Genomic DNA, 22891 nt, shown 5'->3' with positions numbered 1-22891 from the left:
TATCAAGTTCCATTAAAATCATAACACAAAAGGACAAGAAGGCAAGAGAGAGAATTAATCGTCTCAGAGAGTTCACTGGCAAGTGCTCGATGAAAAGAGGAGGATGAAGTTGTTCGGCGATAGTGAAGTGAGGGGAGCAATGACGAGTAGCTGAGAAGAGGCCGAAGAGGCACACCAATATAATCATAAGTCTTTTTAGATAAATAATTGATGGTGAGGGTTAACCCCACTCTGCAGAATTCACCAGCCGTAAATACAGATAGAAACGAGAATAAAATACAGTTACATACATCGCGTGTGAGTGTGACATTAAGAAGCATACATGTGTTTGGTAGGGTAGGTAGGGGCTAGCAGGAAGTTGTGTGTTAGATTGGTCTTGTATTGGTATTAAAGTTGGTGTCTGGGCTTTTATCGCTGGCCCGTTGGGTTGACGGCAGTGCACGGCTGGTGACGGGGCGAACTGTTGTATTGTGGCTTGTGGCGCGTTTACGTGCGCCCGAGCCTCAAACACTCGTCAAAATGCCAATTATTAAAATCGCTATGAATTTTCAACACTCACGTTGTATCGTTTTGTTATTACTCTGTGGTGTCTTGTTGCCTAAAACCGTGTTAACTGAGGATGACTTAGCTACGAGAATGAGAGCTATCAGCATGGATTTGGATCGGCAATTACAGGAGATGATGGCATCCCAAGCTGTTGAATTTTCATTTGTTAATACAACTGGATTGCCGTACAATGCAACAACCAAGTTCAATCCCAAGGGCATGGGACAGCTGTACAATGTCACTAATATATTTATTGATATTGTACAGTCGAAGCAGGCATATCCGGAGGGTATGTGTTTTGACGCTTCACTTTTTTTTACGGTTTGATTATTTTTTGGAGGGTTATTTGAACATGGGACTTGTGTTATGGTTTATGGTTACGCCCTGAAACCCGTTTATTCCACCGCTAATGAACAATGACTATTTCTCCCCCATGGGAACTTAAATGAAAATGGCCGACGTGTCAGCATATGAATGGGTGGGTTACACTAATGTTGGTAAACAGTAGGGTGATATTGCCATTTAAAAAAAAATCATCGAGGCTTTTTATCCTGATTTGAGAAATTTCTTTGGAGATAAATTTTTTAGTGACTTTTCTTTGTGGTCTTTCTTTACTTTCTTGGAGACAATGTCAAGTGTTAGAAAGTCTTACGGTAGCATAAAAGTAATTGTCGGCATTTCAATTGATGTACTTCTTCAGAATTAGTATGTGACGAAATTTCAGGGGACTATAAATAATAAATAAATAAAACATAAATTGTTGGACATCTGATGACATATAATCTCATACGGAAGTTGTCGCTTATCTCTCACTATATATACGAGAAACGCTCCATTCAACTTTTGAGTGCATGACAATTTTTTTTATAGGAGTTTTTGTGGAGACAAAGGAGATTCAAAAATGAGGAGATAATATTTGATTGCAGGTATGATAACGGTAAACAGTGGACGTTTGGAGTTTGCTGATCCTGCCAAAGAGTGGAAAATTATTGTGACTCATTATGGAGGACTAGCAGGACTCGCTGTTGCCGGCCTCATACTTGCTGCAATACTGCCGTGTGTTGGATTATTTTTTTGCTGCTGCCGTTGTGCTGGACATTGTGGTGCAAGAAGTCAACCGTTTGATAAAAAACATGATCACTGCCGAAAAGTCTTTCTCAGCTTTATCCTCATCTGCGTTGCTACAATCATACTGTAATTGCCTTATCTATTATTTCTATCGAGTTATGTTTATCCAAAGATATTAACGTTTTTTTTTTTAAATTCAGTTAAATTTCAAAGAGAATGATAAAACAATAATCCCCTAGTAAATTACCTGAAAGCAATTTATGATAAACACTTAATCTGAAGTGGTGAGATATTTTCGCATCAGTTCCGAGTAATTTTTCTTCCGTCACTGTCTTGAGTAATTCGCTGTATTTTTGTAATAATGAAGAATCACTGTTTGAACATATTATATTAGATAAAACTAATCGGAATATGTCCATTTCTCCATACAGATTTGGCGTTGTATGTGCATTTGTCACTAATGAATACATGCAAGAAGGTACAGAAGATCTGCCGAGCCAAGCGAAAACAAGTTTACAGGATTTGGAATTGTATCTAACAACGACAAAGATGCAAATAAATACTCTCCTAAAGGAGAATTACAACGAACTCGAGATAACTCTAAATAAAATACTCCAGGCTAGCGGTAGAATAGTAATGGAAGAGCTTGCTATTTATTCCCATGCCGTCTCATTAACGAATTTGAATGACATTGTCTCTGGGTTGGATACAATAAGACAGGACTTGAGAATGATGAATCAAATAACCCAGGAGTTGAGAATGAATGCCAGTCAACTAGATATCGTAGTGAGGGGGGTGAAAAAAGATTTGCTGCACAGTTTAGCTGCATGTAAAACTCATGCGTGTGAGCAGGTATTGCAGGACTACAAAGTTAATCAATTGTCGGTGCAAGTGGAATTCGATAAGTACGTGGATCAATACTTCCCCAAGCTTCCAGATGTTACATTTGCTCTACGTAACATAACATCGTTAATGGAAGGCAATATTGTCTCCGAGGTTCGCCAGGGTAAGGAATCCTTCCTGAGGATTCAACGGGACATTCAACGTGCCGTCAACCAGACAATTCCAATCGTTAGTACAAGTATAAGGAAGGCTGGCCAATCATTATCAGAAACTGCAAGTAACATGACAAGTATAATTGACAGGATTAATCGAGATATAAAAAGAGTGTACATTCCTCACTTGAAATTAGCCCAGGACCACATAGATCAATACTCAATGTACAGATATTACGTGGGGCTCGGTGTGTCGGGAATTTTATTGACAGTTTTCATGTGCCTGACGTTTGGACTTTGCTGTGGAATTTGTGGAAAACGTCCAGATGGATATGGCGATGACTGCTGCAATAAAGGCTCAGGGGCAAGATTCCTGATGCTGGCTGTTTGGATAATATTTTTACTCACGAGTGCCCTCATGATTATCACCTCGGTGCATATGATAACAGGTGTTGTGGCACAGAGAGGTATATGTGAGCCATTGAAAAATCCTCGTGACAATCGCATGTTCCAATTGGCTGACGATTTGATACAAGTTAAAAGCTTACTCTATCCGAAGAATCCGGAGGCTGACATCAACATGAGCTGGATTCTCACTAAATGCCATGCCAATGAGACACTCTACAAAGTACTAAAATTGGAATATCTTATTGAACTGGATTCACTGAGAAGTTACGTTGAGCGTTACGCTATTAGCAGTACCATAGACGAGTTACGCAAAATGATTAATTTGAAACCGGGAATAGTTATCTTGACTGATAGTGCAACCGCTAAATTAAATGATTTGGCGCAGAGTGGATTGAGTGATATTAGATTTTATCAGTATGCTGAACTCTTAAAAGATAATATAACGAGTATTAATTTGGAACAACTTGGTAATAAGTTGAGGCAAGTGTCTGCTGAATTGCCAGCGGATCATGACGATATAAAGGATAGTTTGATTAAAAATGCTCACGACTTGGAGCATTATCATAAGGATTTAGTAATGCCAATGACGTTACTCAGCGAACAGCTCACTAAAAATGCCATGACGCTCGAGGAGCATATTAAGTTTAACCATAGCTCCATGTCTGAGGCTATTCTCAGCTTGGTACATGAGGTCATGAGTGCACAAAAATTTCTCAATAAAGATGGTCCGGAATACGTTAATTATCTTGCTACAAAGTTTGGCGAGACTTTTCTACGTCAAGTCAATGATTTCTTGGAACATCTAATTTTGAATTCGAGAGAAACAATTGGTAGATGTGGACCAGTGTCTAACGCTTATAATGCCACTATTGTGGCTGGGTGCAACAAAATTCTCGACCCCTTCGTGAGTTCTTATTCCATTATTTCTTATTTGCAAGTTGAAAAATTTCATAGACATAAATTTGAGGAAATCTGCTGATGAATTGAATGATTTTTTTCCATCTTTCAGAATGGATTTTGGGCTAGTGTCGGCTGGTGCCTAATTCTCTTTATCCCTACTATCGTTCTCTGCGTAAAACTCAGTGCTCTGTACCAAAAATCTGATCCATACCCAGGACCCCTTGTTGAATCGTGAGTACAAGTTCTGATTTGCCTACTCTACCTATTCTATTTTATTCGCCTGTTTTTATTCCTCGACGCAAAATTCTGTGGGAATTTTCTAGCATGAAAATCTATGCTCTTGTATTTGATTAAAAAATTCTACTGATTGGATAAAACAGAGGGTAAAACTATTTATCTACTATTTTTACATTTCTAATCACTAACACGATAAATTACAGAGAATATTTATATGACGCATATGCCGACAGGGATAACATGCCTCTAGCTCAGTAAGTACAATTTTTACGAATTACTCCGTGAGCCTTTGTTAATCCTCTGTCGGTGCTTTGACTCATTTCTTGAATTTTTCCACATTAATTGTAAGATCTCTGCTGAGAATTAACAGTTATCTACAAAGATTTATATATTTTTGCAGTGTTCACGATAAGAAACATAATGCACATAGCAGACATCATCCTTCTGCTTATGTGGAAAGTTATGATGGCCCAGCAGCTGCTGCAGGGGTCTACAGTGGGAGAGAAAGAGTTGCTGAGGCTCATCAAGGTTCATCTCACCATGACTCCAGATATTCTGATCTTGCACCGAAGTAAGTTGAAAAGTTTATATTCAGTATAAAAATTTCAGGCAGAATGATCATCAAGACTCGACTATTTTCTTCGATTGCAAGCCCGACGACAAATCGCAATTATTCTAGAAGATGGTAAAGAAATAGACGAATAATAAGAATGAACGGAAATGAAATGAGTTATTGAGAATAAGTAAATAAAAAAGCATTTTAAATTTCCATTGCAGTTTCGCCCGTTCATGGCAACGCCATGATCGTGTTGCGACCTCAAAACCTGAAAGTCCAAATAAAGTCTATAGTATCCCGCTAGAGTCGCAGTAAGTTTAATAAACCGGTTAAAATTGGTCGCTTTTGTAATGCGTTTGGAGCTTAATATTTATGTTCACTTAATCGTTCATTTTCCATTGCCCAAAAGAATCAAATACTCATTTAATGTTTAATTTCATATTTTTTCTAGTCTCTAAACATAACACATAATAACAATTGTTATAATGGTGATATATTCTGGATATATAGATAGATATATATATTATATATTAAATATTTAACACAGTAAATGCGCAGGGTTCCCACTCATTAAGTTTATCTTTGTGTTGTGGCTTTTTTTGACATAGTTCCTTGTCTTTTTATTATTTGAAGAGAAAAAGATAAAATGGCTAAGGAGAATGTTGTAGTCAGACCGACACTTGGTCACGAGCTTTTTTCCCCATTATTTACAGGTGAGTGGGAACCTTGCTTGAGGACACCCTTACCACCTCCAAATACACCCAATGCACACACGTAAGTCGTAAGAGTCAATCATATGTGAAACAAATGTTTTTTTTTTTTTGCAAAGTCCACTTGTCGGGCAATTTTCGATCAATACTTTGATGTTTTGTCCAAACGTATTTTAGCGATCACAATAAGTCATCACAATCATAAGAGTTATCAATTTTTCTATTGTTTACTTTTGTGTTTCCCAGTATTTTGATGATAACAATGTGATATGTAGTCTCCAAAGAAATAAGTAAATATCTGAAATAATGACGTCCTGCGTACAGTAAATGGCTCATTTTCGTTTATCTTATTTTATACTTTAACTATTGGTTGTTATGTAGGTGAGTGTTTTATTTAGATGCGCAATTTTGTTATTGTAGAAATTGGGATTTTCCAAATGGCGGGCCACCAAGGTATCAGCCGCCGGCTGGTGCTCCACCATTAAGCACTGAATATGAACGTCCACCTCCTTATTACTATCCAGGCCCTGGGTATGTAGATTTGTGTGCATCAATCAATGTAAAACTCAACAAACTTAATTTCGCGTTGAAATGGTAAAATTAAATACATCGATTTATCATGGAGAATATTTTTTTCCGAAAAAAAAAACCATGAAAGTATCACTATATAATATTCATCGTCTTACCATTTCATAGCAGAATTTTGCATCCCCATTCTAATTTATGAATTATTTTTTTGTCTTAAAGGGATAGGAATTAGGAAACAAGTGCCGTGGCATACGCAAAATATGCATTTAGTAGCGCACCGAGTTACAGCCTGACTCAGAGTTACAAACGATCAAACAAAAAGAAACCGATGAAATTATCAAACAAAAGGGACTACGTTTGAAGATGTTTGTTTGGTTTCCTTGAAGAATCTGGTGTGCCACGGGCCGCTTCGTATCTACAAAAATAATCAACATAACAGTTATTTTACAAATGTTGAAGGTACATTACACAAGAGACTGAAGTTATGCGACATAACCGAGTGTGAATAATTTGACTTGAGTGACCAATTTGCTGCGAATTTTCGTGCTACTTCGATTCACGTAATTATTGAATGCTCATCGGCAATGTCAAGTTTTTTTGTGGCAATTTGAGTAATATCTCGGTTTATTCTAGATGCCGTAATTATTATTTTGTCATATCCCGTGTCATTTTTCTTTGTGTACAAATCTGTGCGAAAGAATATCGTTTTTTCGCTCAACATTCTTCGAATAATTGGCAATTAATGAGTGAAGTAATTGAAAACCCTCTGACAATGATTCACATCAATTTATCTGATGTATTTATAACTTTTTTTTACAACGCATTTGACTACATACCGAGTTGTCAAGTATTTGGTATGCATTAAAATGATGCATCTTTTGAGATGTGATATTTAAATAATAATATTAGTTGATTAATTAATAATACTGGAAAATTTACGTCAGTGTGACGCCAAAACCAATATGCCAAATGAACAATACTCAACAAGTGTTCAATGAGAGGCATGAGACTACTGTCTCCACTAAAACGTCTTAATTTGTATTGTTTTTTTATTAGTAAAATTCTGATATCAATGGCGAATTACCCACAGATTAATCGTAGTTTGGTTGTGCCACTGCTTTAAGTTTATTTGCTGTTATCGGGCTCAAGTTGTCAGTTCTTTTCCTATCCGGAATGAAAATTTGAAGGGACCGACGACTTGTGAACGACGTGACGTTTCATTTGTCAATTTAAATAAATTCGCTAACGATTAAATTCTAAAAATCTAAGTATGAAAAAAAAATGAAAAAAATTTTAATGTGATGATTAATTGATCTTTCTGAAACTGATAAACTTTCATGCTCATTTTCGAACAAAATATTATTATAAGTATGCTATTATACATGAATTGAATAAAAAAAACTCTATATACATAAACATGTATATTAAAATCATTATTTACGATACGACCGACGGAACAATACTAGTTACGCCGGGTAATTCAAAGGTCCCGGTCACAAACACAAGTGGAGAATGATGTGGATCTTTCACCCAATCAATCCACTCTGATCTGCCTCCCACTGATCTCTAACTGTTATATCAATATCAGCTTGAATCTATACCGAGACGAATGTAATTAAACTATTAATCGCAGAGGAAAATTTCTTCCCAAGAAGAGAATAGAAAAAATTACGGAATGTAGAATGTTCGTGGTGCTATTTTTTATACGTGCACTTTCTGCTAAATTTCATATAAATATTACAAAAAAAAAAATAGAGAACGTGTCTCTGTAGGTAAATTTCTCTAATGCCTGTTATCTTGCAGGAAATTCATCCTTGGGAATGCTAAACCAAGTATTTCAATATAACATGTGTCATTCTTCTGTCCGCGATGTAATATACATAACGTTCACAGAATTTACGAAATCCAGCTCATTCAAAGCTCAGCTGGAAAAAAAAGAAACCGACAGAATAACGTGTTTAACTACTGATTCCTAGTAATAAACTAAAAGGAGGTGAAATGGAGTCTCTATGTACCTATTAAAATCGGGGGAAAATTTGTTCAATGAAAATAGTATATTTCTTACTTCATTTCCGAGATGTCACGAATAGTTGAGGTGAAATTGCGATTCCATATTGCCCCATTTTCTTCTGCTGCATTTCTGGACCGATAATATTTCATGAAAGATCAGAGTGTGTTATTTAGTTCAACTTTTCACTTGGACAAAAGCTTGAAATGTTTTTTGTATTGCCATTATAGATAGGTACATCTGCAACGAAGAAAGGAAACCGAAAACAGATCAAATGGTATTTTTCATTCCGTCTTGAACCCCAATCCAGTATCTTGAAATATCATTGGTAAAGAAATGTGCCATGACTTTACAAGTTTAAGGAAATTCAAAATTCTGTTAATCGATGTATATAATAGACTAACAAGAATTTTTGAATCTGTAGTGGTTAATGAATTTCTAGTTGCATAATAAACTTTAAGCGAATCAAAAAACAAAAAATTATAAAAAGTATGTTTTGCATTAAAAATTTTGCGCGTTTCATAGTGAAATCCTTTTCATAATTTGAAGTTCAATTACTTGTGTAAAACACAAGTATTAATGATACTAATTATGTGATGTGTATTACATAGGATAGGACGGCATGGTGTCATTGAATTTACTAACTGTACTTGTTAAAAGTAATAAACATTTTATCATATAAAAAATTTAACATACTCTACTTGTTTGGAAAATAACTCTTGAGATGTGTTCAAATTAATTGCCCAGTCATTTATCGATAATTAAAATTGACCAGACACAAAATTTGGTTTGATTACCTCAATTTCAATGACATATTGTTGCATTCTTACACCCCTCAAGCACGTCTCAAAATTTACAAGGGGGTCCCTGCGGCCCCTGGTGACAACAATTCTTTTAGTTTTTTCCATTTTTTCTGTCTCCGAAAGACCAGTGTATTTTCCACTGCCTATAAATATCGCCTCCGCGTGGGCTCTACATCCGTCAACCTAAATATGCACATTGTTAGTTCTCGTTCGTTTATAAAAATCGTCGATTCAACCCCGTCGAGCCTCTCAGTACGGCCGACACTCCCTTTTTCTTCAAATTCCAGGTAACTCCAGGTGTTTGCAACCACTTATTACTAATTTTTATCAAATCTTGACGAAAAATTGCATGACTGATAGACCAGTTGAAGCGTCTCTATCGTGGGGAAGCGTTTGGGAGCTGAAAAGCTCCGTTGGTCTACCCGAAATAACCGAGAGCCAGTTGGTCTACTCCCTCTCTCATTCGTAAACCAAATTTCTTGATTCTCTTTAGAAAACCAAGAGTTCCACGTAGACCACTATTTTCCGACATTGTTTTTTAATTCGCGTAGATCGTAACCACTGCCCATCTCCCCTAAACCGCCTCTCTACGGCCGGCTAAACGCGTGTTTGACCATTTAAAAATGAAAAAATAAAAAGAGAGACATTATTGGAAATCGAAAGAGTAAAGTGAGAGAGAGAGGGAGAGGGAGGAAAAAAGAGATTGCCGAGTGGGAGAGGTTTTGGTGGGGTTTACCAAAGTGGAATTACAAAAGGTGTTACGAAAGCCTCCAGTGCTCCCAGGGGTGTGTTTAAATGCAAAGTTATGTGCAGAATTTAGTTTCCCCCAGTGTAACCATTCCGGACCAACGAGAGCAAAAAAAATATTGAAAACGTGTGTTTCCACTGCAAATCAGATTTTCCATTTTCTTCATATTCCCTTATCATTACTTCCCTCTAATTACCCGGGAGTTGGTCGATGGTTGAGAATTGACGGCTCTTATTGAGCAAGATGAAAGTACAAGTCACTTAGGATCTCTGAGGCACAGACCAGCCACCACGGAAGTGCCTAAAATAAACTTATTTCAACTGCCGTCGTGATTCACTTGGTTTCGTTGATATATACTCAACAACATCTCTTACTCCACTAATCCAAATTTTACATCAGCCAATAATTAATTCGACCACTATTCTCCCGGGCATCTAGGCAATCAATAAAATAATTGGAGTAGAAAATTTAAATAATTTGACTGGAAAAAAAAATTATTAAAAAAATTGAATTGTTTCAATCTCCCCTGATTGAATTCATCGTTGAGACTCTACCTCATTGGATTCAATTGCGTTGGATTCAAAACACAGAATAAAGAGGAAATATTGGAGCCTAGAATCGTTGGACGGTGCTGTAACAAAATAGAAGCCCGATAGGTTTATGTTGAGACTGAGAGCTAAAATATTACTCCAGTCTTAATCTTGAGCGAGTAAATAGCATAAAAAGAGTAAGGAAACAATCGGGAAAGGAAGTGAGCCTTACGCCTGCGCAACAGGGAAATAGAAGGGGTTGTTGAATTCCGGAGGAGTTGAATTCTCCAGCGGTAACAACCCCCGTAGTCTCGATAGAATTGCGTATCCAGTGGGTGTTTGAACCTCGACGGCTACGAGTCGCTATCCAATCGCGATAACAACCATAAACATGCAAAGAAAAGGCTGGTTCACGTGACTCCTAGCCCCCCTCCCTCATTCCTCCCTTATTTTCCAATTATTTTCATCGTTTCTTCATTAATTTGTACATTAACCGTGAATTGGAGTGTGCGAATTATTTCACTGGGGAAATAGCGGTATCTGACACGCACGTCGCGGTACACGAGGTCCGAGGATGGCCGACAGCGAGGGTGGATCCGAACAGGATGACGTATCATTCCTTCGTACGGTGAGTATAAAATATGCCAATTCTGTATTCTTCCATTATATATATTTCCATTCATCGCTCTTTTCTCTCTTGAGCAATATTGCCATTGGGAATAATTTCCCAACCAATGTGTATGTTACTTTTGCCATTGGATGAGTTTTGCGAAAATGGTGTAGAATGTTTGGATATTTAATAGTAATCAGCGGTGTACAGTAACTGACTGGTCGGTAATCCGTGGAAATAACGGAGATTAGATTTATTTCAATGTTTCAATGTTTCAATTTTTAATTCAACCGAACCGGAATTAAACCCTCGATATATCAGGATTGAGTGGTGCATTTATTCTGAATACAATTCGAAAACTATTATACCGAATGAACAGTTTGGCGGAATTAATTGACCCAACCTCCACTCAAATTCACCTGTTAATAATAGCGATAAAAGCAAATATGTTCTATTCATCTAACGAGTGTAAATATAAAATTCTGATCTTTAATTCTCATTATTTTACAAATATTGAGAACTGCAAAATAAATAATAAATTGAATTGAATTGAGTGTAGCAATTTTCCATGGTTTAGGGAATAAAAAGGTAATTAATGGCATTTACATAATTAATTATTTATTAACCCTTATTGTATGTAGATTGAAATAGTTTTTGCGTCTAGAGAGCTGGAAATAGAGTCCATTCATCAGATTCCACCACTTGCCTACCAAATTGCTCTCTCTCTCTTTTTGTTCAAACGAATATTTCATGACAAATGAAGCCCTTCATCATCCCTCTGACCCTGACCGCACCGACCGCGTTACATTTCTTTTATTTTTCACATTTTTCCAAGGCTTTGAGAGGGTTTGCATGTACACACGCACGATCGACTGCGATCGCAACATTATTGTACCATCGCTCTTTATCTCCATTATAATAATTTTTCATCCCTATCTGATAGTAACGGAGAGAACCCTTTAGATTTTATTTTCACACGGTTTTATTTTTCTTGAATAGCCTAGGCACATCAGTACACATGGTCACTCTCCCTCTCGTTTCATTCTATAACCGCACCTCACCCCTTATCGTATTGGTGCGAAATTATCGAGCTGATTAAGCCAAGATATGGAGCTAATGGAAGAGAAGGGAGGGTAAGCACAGGCCGTTGCTCATCTGGGGCCGATAAATCACTTTTTATAGATCACAAAGGACTGGGCTACGTCTGGCAAGCAGCTACTCACCACCTTCCACCGGTTTCACCGATTTTTTCACACGTGATGAATTATATCCTTGGAGGTTTTTCAATGTTGAGTCCATTGGATTCATTTTTTTTTCATTGTACAGCACATCGCGAAATACTTCACATAAATTTTCGTTGAGAAATGCCTCGATCCCCTTCAAAAATTTCATTATGCCGAAATAATTGAAATGATCGTACACGGTGTAGCTCAATATTGAAAATACACAATAATTTATTCCGTACACGTAATTTATTCCATAATTCAATTGTATATGTTAATATTAATTTCAATGCTCAAGTTATATTAACCACGGGGAAATTATCGTAGGTGATATCAGCAAAAGCTCATCGTAACTTTACTGCAGTAATAACTTGGTCTCTCATTCTTTTTCATTATGCAGGTACCTCTATTGGAGTTTCCCACCTGAAACAGGAATTCCCATGGGCATTTACAAAGAGATAAAGGTCATTTTAATCCATTCACTACGGTATTCTAATGAATCAGTGGTGAGGGAATGAAATTCATAGACCATTGTTTAATTTAAACATCGAATAAATTGACAAACATCACGACCAATCAATTTGATAAATGATTGAAAATTATTCAAAGAAAAATTTAGGCCGTAATTGTATTACCTAATCAGTGGCGGTTTATATTTACATTCGTTCTACTGAAATGCATTGTGACAACTTTTAGTGATTAAGAAACTTGATTATCCCTGTAATAAATATTCTGGCAATATTATAATAATAATTCACATGACCCCAATATAGTCGGGTGACAAAAATGCAATTCAACTCAGCTCAACAGCTTAGTTTAACTTTATTTATCCATTTTAACTCACCTAGCAACCTAGCAACCGCCTCGCGATCTTTTTCGTCCTCTTCTCTGTCTCTTAGCACTTTCTTGCTTGGCTCTCTTTATATAACATGATTTTTCGCTTTCTGACATACCGCACCATTTTTTACCTGCCTCACGAGCTACCTCAGTCACTCGTTTCGAGGGATTTTTGAAATACTCCGTGAGGTAAAAAATGATAAATGGATTGACAGACGGTGGTATTTTTCTTCGTCTAACTGTTCTCGATTTTTTCTCAGGGTTACAGTCGCAGGATCGCGAAGACTTTGATTTTTTTTCGGCATTTTTATCGGGCTCTTGTTTCTTGGGTTGGTAGGTAGCAGGTGAGGAATTTCTCGAGAAAAATGATTCCGTCTCTCCACTTCCCGGCCCCTCGTCGATATTTTCACTGTGAATTTAACATCAACGATTCATTTGATTTTTCACATTTTTCAGTTTTAACATAACTTAAGAACTGGTTCGTTTCATGAAATATCTAGATATAGAAACATCATTAATTTTTTATATTGATTTATTTGATCTAATGCAATTGATCTGGAATTTTATTCTGACACTTCAACGACGGTATCAAGTTTTTGTTTTTGTCGCCGGTGTCTAGTGTGTTGGAATATGCTCTTGATCAATCGGACGCATTGGCGCAGCTCCAGGAGTTTATATAGTTGCCTTGGGGAGGAACGTTGCTGCAAGCTCTACAGCAGTTGATTGATCGATTCTATCGGAATGCTCTTTTGGCTTGACCTTGGCAGTTATTTTCAATACAATCGGATCAATGCTCGGATCAAACTATCCCATCAACCTCAATTACCTGTTTTCACTCTGTCACCTATATATTACAATAATTTTCATTACCCATTCTATCCTAGAAATTGTACCAGCTAATTGCATTTTCGAACTAAATATCTGTTTAATATCTCTTGGCAAAATTCATTTCGATCAATCTTCTTTAAATGGTTCTGATGGGTTATTTCCTTCGGAATTCAAATATCCCATGAATGGCTCATCTAATTAGGTGTGACAAGGGGGTGCGGGTTGCGTCCGTTGGAATTGAGTCAATAACTGTAGGTTAGTGCATTTCTCAAGAAGTCAATTAAAGTAACTCTTTTTGCAATTGATCATTGAGCCTATCGTTTATCCCCGCAATTACTCACCTGTAGTCTCGTCCGTTGCTTTCGTAATCATTCATCTCTGCCACTTGTTAATTTCAACGACAAAATATTCGAAATGTGAACGGGTATACTTGAAAATTTACGGTTAAAACCGAAAACCATGAACTTTGCTTTTAATTGATACATTTTGAAACAAACGACATCTTCAGGATATTCAAGTTTTACAGTTTCTAACATTTTTTCGGATGTTATTTTAATTTCTTTTGCAACCACGAGAGAAACCAAAATCAAAATCATTGAAACCTTTTTTTTTTATTTTCTCGGGTAAGATAGAAGGGAATGGTAGAGGTAATTGTAAAACCGTTTAGGCTTATCATTCCTGGTGAAAATATCGTGAAAATGGAATTGTCGATCGACGTCTTCCTTATCCCTCGAGTATAGTCCAGTGAAAAGTACATAATGTGAATCAATGTGAGCACGCGAGATAGTAATTCATGTGAAAAATAGGTCAATGCTCTCGGAATAACCCTCGACGATTACGAGACTATCTCTTCGTTTTCTATAGCTTCTTCCCTTTTGAAAGCTTCCACATTTCACGTTGAGTTTACTGCCACATTACTGACATTGAGAAAAATATTCTCGAGAGATCGTTATACTTTTTAAAATTCCAGTGTATAAAGTTTAAATTAAAAAAAAAAATCACGCCTAAAGGTGTTTATACTCTTTCTGTACAAGTTCACGTTTTATTCATTTTATTTTTTGCATTTTGCCATTATTTAATGGCTTACGAGATTTCACGGAGGTACAGACATTTTCCTGCACTTGTATAACTAAACTAAACTTTTAAAAATAATCACAAGACTAGTAAAAAAAAATTAAATAGTCACAAACGTTTTCCCATCGATCTTATCGATAATTTTCCAGAAAGATGAGAAAAAAAAAGTGACTTTCGACTAGGAGAGTGGGCGTTGGAGTGAGGGGTTGATTGGTTTGGGATGCAATATCTTATATTTGAGAAAAATGCAATAAAACCTGTATTTTAGGATATCACATATGCATCTCCTCTGGACCGTGTGATCGTCCTTGACCTACGACCTGGGTTAACAGCGGAAGTTGGTGTTGCGCGCGCCATTTGCTCAGACTGTTTGCAATGAGTTCATGATTCATGCTTTCGCGCCACTAACTCAAGGGCTTTCTTCATTCATTCAATTATTTAGCGACTCGTTTCACCACCTTGTTGCCTCTACATGCGCTAGGTTGATTAAAAGTTTACTTTCGTATGCCCCACCCTTAATTATGCAGCCCATTGGTTAAAGAGATTAAATTTGCCACGCAAACACTCCACAGTCATTTCAAAAAATTTTTTTTTTATGCACTCTGTGAAACTTCCCTCCTATTAACCGTTTTATTCATCTTTTTTCTGTGCGTATTTTGAAGTTTCGTGAATCTCTGGCTTTTTTGATGAATATCTGTGAGCACTTGTAAATAGGGGAATAAGCAACGAGGTAACAATTATTTTGTCGAGGTAATCCATTAGAATCCCGGGTAAACATCAACAGTCCCACGCCTCTTCGATGAATTCCCGAAGTTCGTTTTGGCAGCCAAATTTGCTTTGGCAGACATCCTGAGAATGAATGGTACACCTTGTATTCTGATTCGACTCATATTTTTGTGATTTCGTAACCGATATCTCAGCTAGAACAAACTAAATATCTCTACCATTGTTCTATTTTTCATTAGAGAATTTCGTTGGGAGCCGCAATAACTTATTTTTCAAGATCTTAGAGAAATAATTTTCATATAATAATTTCATATGGTTTTCGTATAATATTAACTGTAAATTTATCTCCGTGCGGTGATGCGAAGCATTGCATTTATTGCAATGAACGTTACAATAGAATGGAGCTGAATTTTCCGGAGAATATAAAAATTTTATGGTAAATTGCGCAGAATATACATCAACTCGTAATTCTATGGTATTGTAGCACAATTCTGTTGAGTGCCGAGATACATGAGTAGCTCCTCTTAATGGTCTATAGAAATTAGAAATTTCATTCATAGAAGCTATGAATCTTTGCTGTCGCTCATAAAATTCAGGGATAGAGTCATGAGATTCCAAGGGGATCTCCTTTGCTGACTAACTCAATATATGAATATTCAATATCGGCTCGGAAATGCTGTTCTATTAACGGGTTATCTTCAATGAAACCTGAAGAGATTAAGTTGGACTGCAATCGTAATTTCCCGTGACAACTCACGGATAGGAATTTATAAAAGCAAATAGTGACATGATAAGAACTAGATCTGAGAAGACTTACAGCTTGCTCAGACAATATCTTCAGAGGTTCATAATGTTGAAGAAGTAATTTATTATGTGTAATTTATTCATAATGAAATTGTTCATGGTCTCCAGAATAGGGGAAAACAGACAATATTCACAAAATAATGTTGGGATATTGTGGCTTTTACCTGATATTCTCCACTCAGTTCTCTTATATTAAAAAAAAATTGAATTTACAGGAGGATATGGTATGCTTGTCCTGCACAGCCACAGGAGAAAGAGTATGCCTCGCTGCTGAGGGTTTTGGTAATCGTCACTGTTTCTTGGAGAATATAGCCGATAAGGTGAGCAATTGAAATTGCAGATTTGAGACCGGCATGTACTAAAGTACGCAATTTACCAGCCAACATCATGGGGAAAAATAATACATTTAACACTCAATAGCAATATAGAATCAAAATGGACAGTCATTTGTTACTCATTGTAAAGTGCATATTTTTCATTATTTTTCTATTAACGGAAGATCCGTTGGAATGAATATCTCGATTTGCCACTCTTCAACAATGTCTCCTCTTATTCAGCGATATTTATATTCATATATTTAAAGCCGCCGGTTGGTTTCCTCAAAGTCATTTGAAAGCTCAATTTGGGAATAACTTCTACTAACACGATAAAATTCAAGCCAAAGATTAGTAGCTTAGTAGATTAGTAATGATGTATACTAGAATAGTATAGCCTCAAATAACAAACCTATTTTGAATTTTCAGAATATACCTCCCGACCTTTCACAATGTGTCTTCGTGATAGAGCAGGCCCTGTCAGTACGTGCCCTCCAGGAGTTGGTGACGGCAGCTGGTTCCGAGACGGTAACGTAAACCAATAAAACACCGGATTCCCTAATTGCACTATATTTCTCCCGAAAACGTGAATAAACAAAGAAACAATTTACAAGAATAGATTTTTTTACTTTTTTCTGTGTACGCAGTCTGTGTCTGAGGCTTCGGGATGTGGCCATTTTTCATTGAATTGTACATACAGTTTAAAAATCCATAATCATTGCATTGAGTCTATCATTAATTCTGCATTGAAACAGAAAATTATAAATAGGTGAGCTACCTAAAAAGGTAATTACCCAGAAAAATATTATTTCAGTAAATTTTTCAACTGAAGGCACTATTGTATGGAGCTGATAGCACATCACTATTTCAATCCAGAATTAATATTAAAAGCCCACAAGAATGAGGAGACAATTTTTTTATTTCCAATCGATCAGATCGACTACGTGATCGGCTATTAGTAAATGGAAATAATATTGGATAAAGAAATAGAGAATGAAATACCTAGTTGAATCAATGAAATAGCAATTGAGAAAATGCTCTCCTCGTTCTATGCCCAAAATCAATTGAAAAATGCATGTTGTCCAATTGCGATAAAAAAGAGGAGCAGTGAAATTACAAGACAGTTCAAAATGCATCCGCGTGTTGCATCCACCCCTCCAAACTATCGCATGTGTCAATGTCACCCTTGAATAGGTCAATGAGACGCACACAAATGTTGACAATCCCTGATAGGTCACTGCTAAATACCTCGCCACATGAAAAAATATCAAAGGAAAATTTACAAAAGAGAATTTTACTCATCAATCATCACTCACATAATTACTTTACAAAATAGAAACTATTTTCATCTGTCAGTGATTCATCTCGTTCTGTGTTTTTTTCATTTCCAGCAACAAGATACCCTAGTAAGTACTTCGTCTTAAGCATGCCTTATAAATTTCCTTAATTAATAAAACGTAGAGCTAATGTTTTTCCCTATACCCTGGCTTACTTTGATTCCATTATTCACGCAAGGCACACAAATATATTCCCACGTCACACCTTCATAGCTGCATGACCCTTATAGATAGTATACTAGTATGCATATGAGTAAATGAATAAATAAATTTCTCACAGCTGGAGAGAACTTTTAGAATAATATATTCTATACGAAATTATTCTCTACATACTCATTGGGATATAATATTTGGCTCTTACTTATTTAATCAAATATTTAAAAAATATGTTTCTTGCATTAATATTTTTTATAGATCGAATGTTACTGTGTAATATTACCTTGAAACTCATCCAAGTAAAAATTATATTTCAATGAATATGTACTTTTCGTTAAAAATTATTGTTGTAATATGATGAAGGAATTTGTGGATTTCAGGGGAAAGGTACGGGATCCGGACACAGAACTTTACTTTATGGAAATGCAATTCTTCTCAGGCATCAAAATAGTGACATGGTAATTCGGATTTGACATGAAAGAAAAATGGCATATGTTTGTTTAGACTTTTATCCTTTTTAAATGCTCACCGTGATTTCAGTATCTGGCATGTTTATCAACCAGTTCATCCAATGACAAACTCGCGTTTGACGTTGGTCTCCAAGAGCACTCACACGGTGAGTAGAATAATAAATATAGCAAAGTGAAAACTTTTTAATTGAATAACCATAATTTCGGTCATTTGCCATAAAGTTTTTCTTTTCATTTGTTGACAAATTTCTACGATCTTCCTTAAGGGATATATTGCCAATATTGTTCATTAAAAAATGAATGATTATTAGGCGAGGCTTGTTGGTGGACTGTGCATCCGGCATCGAAGCAGAGATCTGAGGGTGAAAAAGTTCGGGTCGGGGATGACCTTATTCTCGTATCAGTTGCCACTGAGAGATACTTGGTACAGAGCTTTGATTCTCATTCATCAAACTTCTATTTCCGCCTAAAGTTTGTAGATTCATCATAGTTCTCTTTATGTTGAATAGCACACAACCAAAGAAGATGATCTCTCCGTGGTGAATGCATCGTTCCACGTTACTCATTGGTCGGTACAGCCTTATGGAACCGGAATAAGTAAAATGAAATACGTTGGATATGTATTTGGTGGAGATGTATTGAGATTCTTTCACGGTGGTGACGAGTGTCTGACTATACCGTCGAGTTGGACTCCTGCGCCCAGCCAAAAGTTAGAGTTTGAAACGACATTTAAAAAAATATCTCCTCCTCATTCTCTGAATTCAACTGAATATTCACCTTTAGTTTTTCATTTGTAAAATATGATTTTAGTAATACCATTTCTGTATTGTTCGACTGAAGAATTAATCGTTGCAGTGCAATAACTAATCATTCTTAATAACGTACTCATTGGTTTTAATCCATGGCCCTGCTCAATTTTTGTCTATTCTTAATTATTTTCTGGATATACACAAATCATTTTTAATAAACCTTTATTCTTCTAGTATTGTGATATACGAAGGCGGTAGTGTGATGAGTCAAGCGAGGTCTCTTTGGAGGCTCGAATTAGCTCGAACAAAGTGGGCAGGCGGTTTTATAAACTGGCTCCATCCGATGAGAATAAGGCACCTGACAACTGGACGATACCTTGGTGTCAAAGAAAATAACGAACTCTATTTGGTTGATAGGTCAGTAACATTTTTAGATAACTCTACGATTTATATTGTTGAAGCATCAATTCATCGATTTTCCGTATATCGTATCGATAAATTTTTATCACAATTTTACAAGTTCAAATTTTTATTCTCACGGGCTTTTTGGGTAGAAACGACGCTACGATTGAAACTTCGACTTTCTGGCTGCGCCAGGAAAAAGACGATCAGAAAATTATACTCGAGGATAAGGATCTTGAAGTCATTGGCCTTCCAATTATCAAGTATGGAGACTCAACTGTTATCATGCAACATTCAACGACGTGCCTCTGGGTCTCGTACAAGGTAACAATCGATTTGTCTGAGTACAATACTTTCACTAGAGCAATCCATTAGGCTTACCATTCTTTAAGTTCATCAGATATTTACATAGACGAAAATCTGTTGATTTTTTAAAATTTAATAGTGCATGAAAACACATTAGAAATTCTTAACGCCCCACTAAATATTTCATTAAAAATAATGGAATAATTTTTTAATGCAATTAGTCATATGAAACGAAGAAAAAAGGAGTGGGTAAAGTGGAAGAGAAACAGGCGGTGCTTCACGAAGAGGGAAAGATGGACGATGGTCTTGATTTTTCAAGGTCCCAAGAGGAAGAGTCAAGGACTGCGAGGGTTATCAGGAAATGCAGCAGTTTATTCACTCAATTCATAACGTCAGTCAATTTTCAAATTTCTCACTACTCCTTTTTAACATATATATCAATGAACCCGTGATCCTCATATCCTAAGCGAAAATTTATATCAGAGAAAAAAAATGTAAAAATACATAATCTTTTTTTAGAGGCCTAGAAAATCTACAGATCGATCGAAGGGCTTCCATGTTCTTCCAAAATGTTAATTTAAATGAAATGGTGATGTGTCTGGAGGACTTGATTAATTACTTCGCTCAACCTGAGGACGATATGGGTATGGAAACATTTTGGTATTAAGTTTGTCGTTTCGTATAACTTATAATAGGCTGTGTAATTTTTATGCGGCGAATTTTATGCATTGAAAAAAGTCAATGAATTTTTTTTCACAGTACATTTCTTTATATGGCCATCGTAGAGTGCGAGAAGCATAAGTAGTGGGTATTTCCATAGCTCTCACGTTCTTTTTACTTTACCAAGGTGCTATTTCATGCGCAATAAAAAAAGAAACGGCTTCCATAAGAATTGTTTATGTTTAACGTAGCACACTTTTAAATTGCTCAAGGTCATTCAGTTTATTTACTTCTATGTACTGAACGATAAGATGTCACAATCCAACAGTCGAAAAATATATTTCCTGTCTTTCGGAGATGTTCGTAAAATAATCAAGAAATCTGGTTTGACCTACTTCATATTGCCCGCCATTGGTCTTTTGAATAAATTGGATGGAATCAACCGCTAACAATATCTGGATAATTTTACCTTGTTACCCTCTCTTGCAGAACACGAGGAAAAACAGAATCGCTTCCGAGCCCTTCGCAATCGTCAAGATTTATTCCAGGAAGAAGGCATTCTCAATTTAATCCTCGAAGCTATTGATAAAATAAACGTCATCACATCTCAAGGTTTTCTAGTGGCCCTCTCAGGTGATGAGAGTGGTCAGGCATGGGATCAGATATCTGGCTACTTGTACCAACTTTTAGCAGCGATAATCAAAGGGAATCACACTAATTGTGCCCAATTTGCCAACAGCAATCGATTAAATTGGCTTTTCAGTAGACTTGGCTCGCAGGCATCTAGCGAGGGTACAGGAATGCTTGATGTACTTCATTGTGTCCTCATTGATTCGCCCGAGGCATTGAACATGATGAGAGACGAGCATATCAAAGTGATTATTTCCCTGTTGGAAAAACATGGTCGGGATCCAAAAGTCCTTGACGTTCTGTGCTCTCTCTGCGTGGGTAATGGAGTGGCAGTGAGATCCTCTCAGAATAATATCTGTGATTTTCTTTTACCTGGGAAGAATCTTCTCCTCCAAACGCAACTAGTCGATCATGTAGCGAGTGTCAGACCGAATATTTTTGTTGGTCGAGTGGAGGGATCAGCGGTTTATCAGAAGTGGTACTTCGAGGTGACGGTTGATCACATCGAGCAAACCAGTCATATGATGCCACATTTGCGAATTGGCTGGGCAAACACCAGTGGATACGTGCCGTATCCAGGGGGTGGAGAGAAGTGGGGGGGCAATGGGGTGGGTGACGATTTATACTCATTCGGTTTTGATGGAGCATTTCTGTGGAGCGGTGGCAGAAAGACACCAGTAATGCAGAATGCCACTGCCCCTTATATCAGAAAAAGCGATGTAATTGGCTGTGCCCTAGATCTCACAGTTCCTGTCATCACATTCGCCTTCAATGGAGTTCCTATTTCCGGCTCGTTTAGGGATTTCAACTTAGATGGCATGTTCTTCCCAGTGATCAGTTGCTCCTCGAAGCTATCCTGCCGGTTTTTACTTGGTGGAGACCATGGAAAACTCAAGTTTCAGCCTCCCGAGGAGTTCTCACCACTAGTGGAGAGTCTACTACCTCAGCAAATTTTATCCCTCGATCCTTGTTTCTATTTTGGAAATATGAATAAAGTTGTTTTGGCTGGGCCCTGGCTCATTGAGGACGATACTGCATTCGTGCCTGATCCCATCGACACCAGTATGAGCAATTTGCCTGCTGCTGTTGAGGATATTCGCGACAAATTGGCTGAGAATATTCACGAGATGTGGGCCATGAATAAGATCGAGGCTGGTTGGGTATTTGGAGAACAGCGAGATGACCTCAGACGGATACATCCCTGCATAGTCAAGTTCGAGCATCTTCCTCTTGCTGAGAAACGATATGATACCCAGCTGGCGGTACAAACGCTCAAGACAATCGTTGCTTTTGGATATCATATTTCTAAGGAACCACCTCGGACAAGGATAAGGAACTTGAGACTTCCCAATGAACCATTTCTCCAGAGTAATGGTTATAAACCAGTGCCTCTTGATCTAAGCGATGTGACACTAACACCAAAAATGGAGGAATTAGTGGATCAGCTGGCTGAGAATACTCACAATCTATGGGCAAAGGAAAGAATCAGCCAAGGCTGGACTTATGGGCTCAATGAGGATTCGGATATGAGGAGGAGCCCACACTTGGTGCCTTATGCTAAGGTTGATGAAGCTATTAAGAAAGCTAACAGAGATACCGCCAGTGAAACTGTCAAGACTCTTCTGGTCAATGGATATATTTTGGATCCACCCACTGGTGATCAGCATGAAGGTAAATTCATTCAATTGCTTTTTTGCTAAATGTTTTTTTGATTCTTTCATTGATTAT

The 22891-nt window shown here is 37.0% G+C and overlaps 3 protein-coding genes across 15 annotated transcripts in view; 2 read left to right on the top strand and 1 right to left on the bottom strand.

Moving 5' to 3' along the window:
* Positions 1 to 14: 14 nt before the first annotated feature.
* On the top strand, positions 15 to 7898 carry promL (prominin-like). Of its 5 annotated transcripts, XM_011302465.1 has the most exons (9): positions 15 to 835; positions 1473 to 1740; positions 2046 to 3921; positions 4027 to 4148; positions 4358 to 4408; positions 4555 to 4725; positions 4932 to 5021; positions 5841 to 5951; positions 6168 to 7898. In XM_011302465.1, exons 1-9 carry the CDS (start codon positions 520 to 522, stop codon positions 6178 to 6180), a joined length of 3018 nt encoding a protein of 1005 aa, XP_011300767.1. In that variant the 5' UTR covers positions 15 to 519; the 3' UTR covers positions 6181 to 7898. The 5 variants fall into 5 exon arrangements, with proteins under 5 accessions (XP_011300767.1, XP_011300768.1, XP_011300770.1 ...); XM_011302466.1 differs by lacking the exon at positions 4358 to 4408; XM_011302468.1 differs by lacking the exons at positions 5841 to 5951; positions 6168 to 7898 and adding an exon at positions 5424 to 5826.
* Positions 7899 to 8759: 861 nt separating this feature from the next.
* Positions 8760 to 22891, top strand: part of RyR (Ryanodine receptor) — a 33193-nt gene continuing 19061 nt past the window's right edge. For 5 of the 9 annotated variants that reach the window (XM_011302459.1, XM_011302458.1, XM_011302457.1 and 2 more), the window contains exons 1-13: positions 8760 to 10665; positions 16355 to 16459; positions 16883 to 16981; positions 17845 to 17859; positions 18327 to 18404; positions 18487 to 18562; positions 18728 to 18840; positions 18926 to 19125; positions 19400 to 19582; positions 19720 to 19891; positions 20095 to 20264; positions 20393 to 20517; positions 21023 to 22834. In XM_011302459.1, the coding sequence (XP_011300761.1) occupies positions 10612 to 10665; positions 16355 to 16459; positions 16883 to 16981; positions 17845 to 17859; positions 18327 to 18404; positions 18487 to 18562; positions 18728 to 18840; positions 18926 to 19125; positions 19400 to 19582; positions 19720 to 19891; positions 20095 to 20264; positions 20393 to 20517; positions 21023 to 22834 (3202 nt within the window). In that variant the 5' untranslated portion in view covers positions 8760 to 10611. The remainder of the gene's footprint in view (positions 10666 to 16354; positions 16460 to 16882; positions 16982 to 17844; positions 17860 to 18326; positions 18405 to 18486; positions 18563 to 18727; positions 18841 to 18925; positions 19126 to 19399; positions 19583 to 19719; positions 19892 to 20094; positions 20265 to 20392; positions 20518 to 21022; positions 22835 to 22891) is intronic. The other 4 variants (XM_011302463.1, XM_011302462.1, XM_011302460.1 and 1 more) reach the window with 1 other exon arrangement.
* Positions 12136 to 13995, bottom strand: LOC105265129 (uncharacterized). Its single transcript, XM_011302455.1, has 3 exons — positions 13877 to 13995; positions 12715 to 13116; positions 12136 to 12293 (listed from the first exon to the last, which is right to left on the bottom strand). Exons 1-2 carry the CDS (start codon positions 13909 to 13911, stop codon positions 12723 to 12725), a joined length of 429 nt encoding a protein of 142 aa, XP_011300757.1. The 5' UTR covers positions 13912 to 13995; the 3' UTR covers positions 12136 to 12293; positions 12715 to 12722.

Source organism: Fopius arisanus, unplaced genomic scaffold (genome assembly GCF_000806365.1).
Source record: "Fopius arisanus strain USDA-PBARC FA_bdor unplaced genomic scaffold, ASM80636v1 scaffold00027, whole genome shotgun sequence".
Lineage (NCBI taxonomy): Eukaryota > Metazoa > Arthropoda > Insecta > Hymenoptera > Braconidae > Fopius > Fopius arisanus.
The sequence above is the reverse complement of the archived record's forward strand: the minus strand, read 5'-3'. Positions and strand labels throughout refer to the sequence as shown.

Coding starts and splice junctions, on each gene's coding strand:
- promL (XM_011302465.1), top strand. CDS start 520: ATGCCAATTATTAAAATCGCTATGAATTTTCAACACTCACGTTGTATC. Junction 1,741..2,045: donor TGCGTTGCTACAATCATACT/GTAATTGCCTTA, acceptor TTCTCCATACAG/ATTTGGCGTTGTATGTGCAT. Junction 5,022..5,840: donor AGTATCCCGCTAGAGTCGCA/GTAAGTTTAATA, acceptor TTGTTATTGTAG/AAATTGGGATTTTCCAAATG.
- LOC105265129 (XM_011302455.1), bottom strand. CDS start 13,911: ATGAATGATTACGAAAGCAACGGACGAGACTACAG. Junction 13,117..13,876: donor AGCAACGGACGAGACTACAG/GTGAGTAATTGC, acceptor TTAAATTCACAG/TGAAAATATCGACGAGGGGC.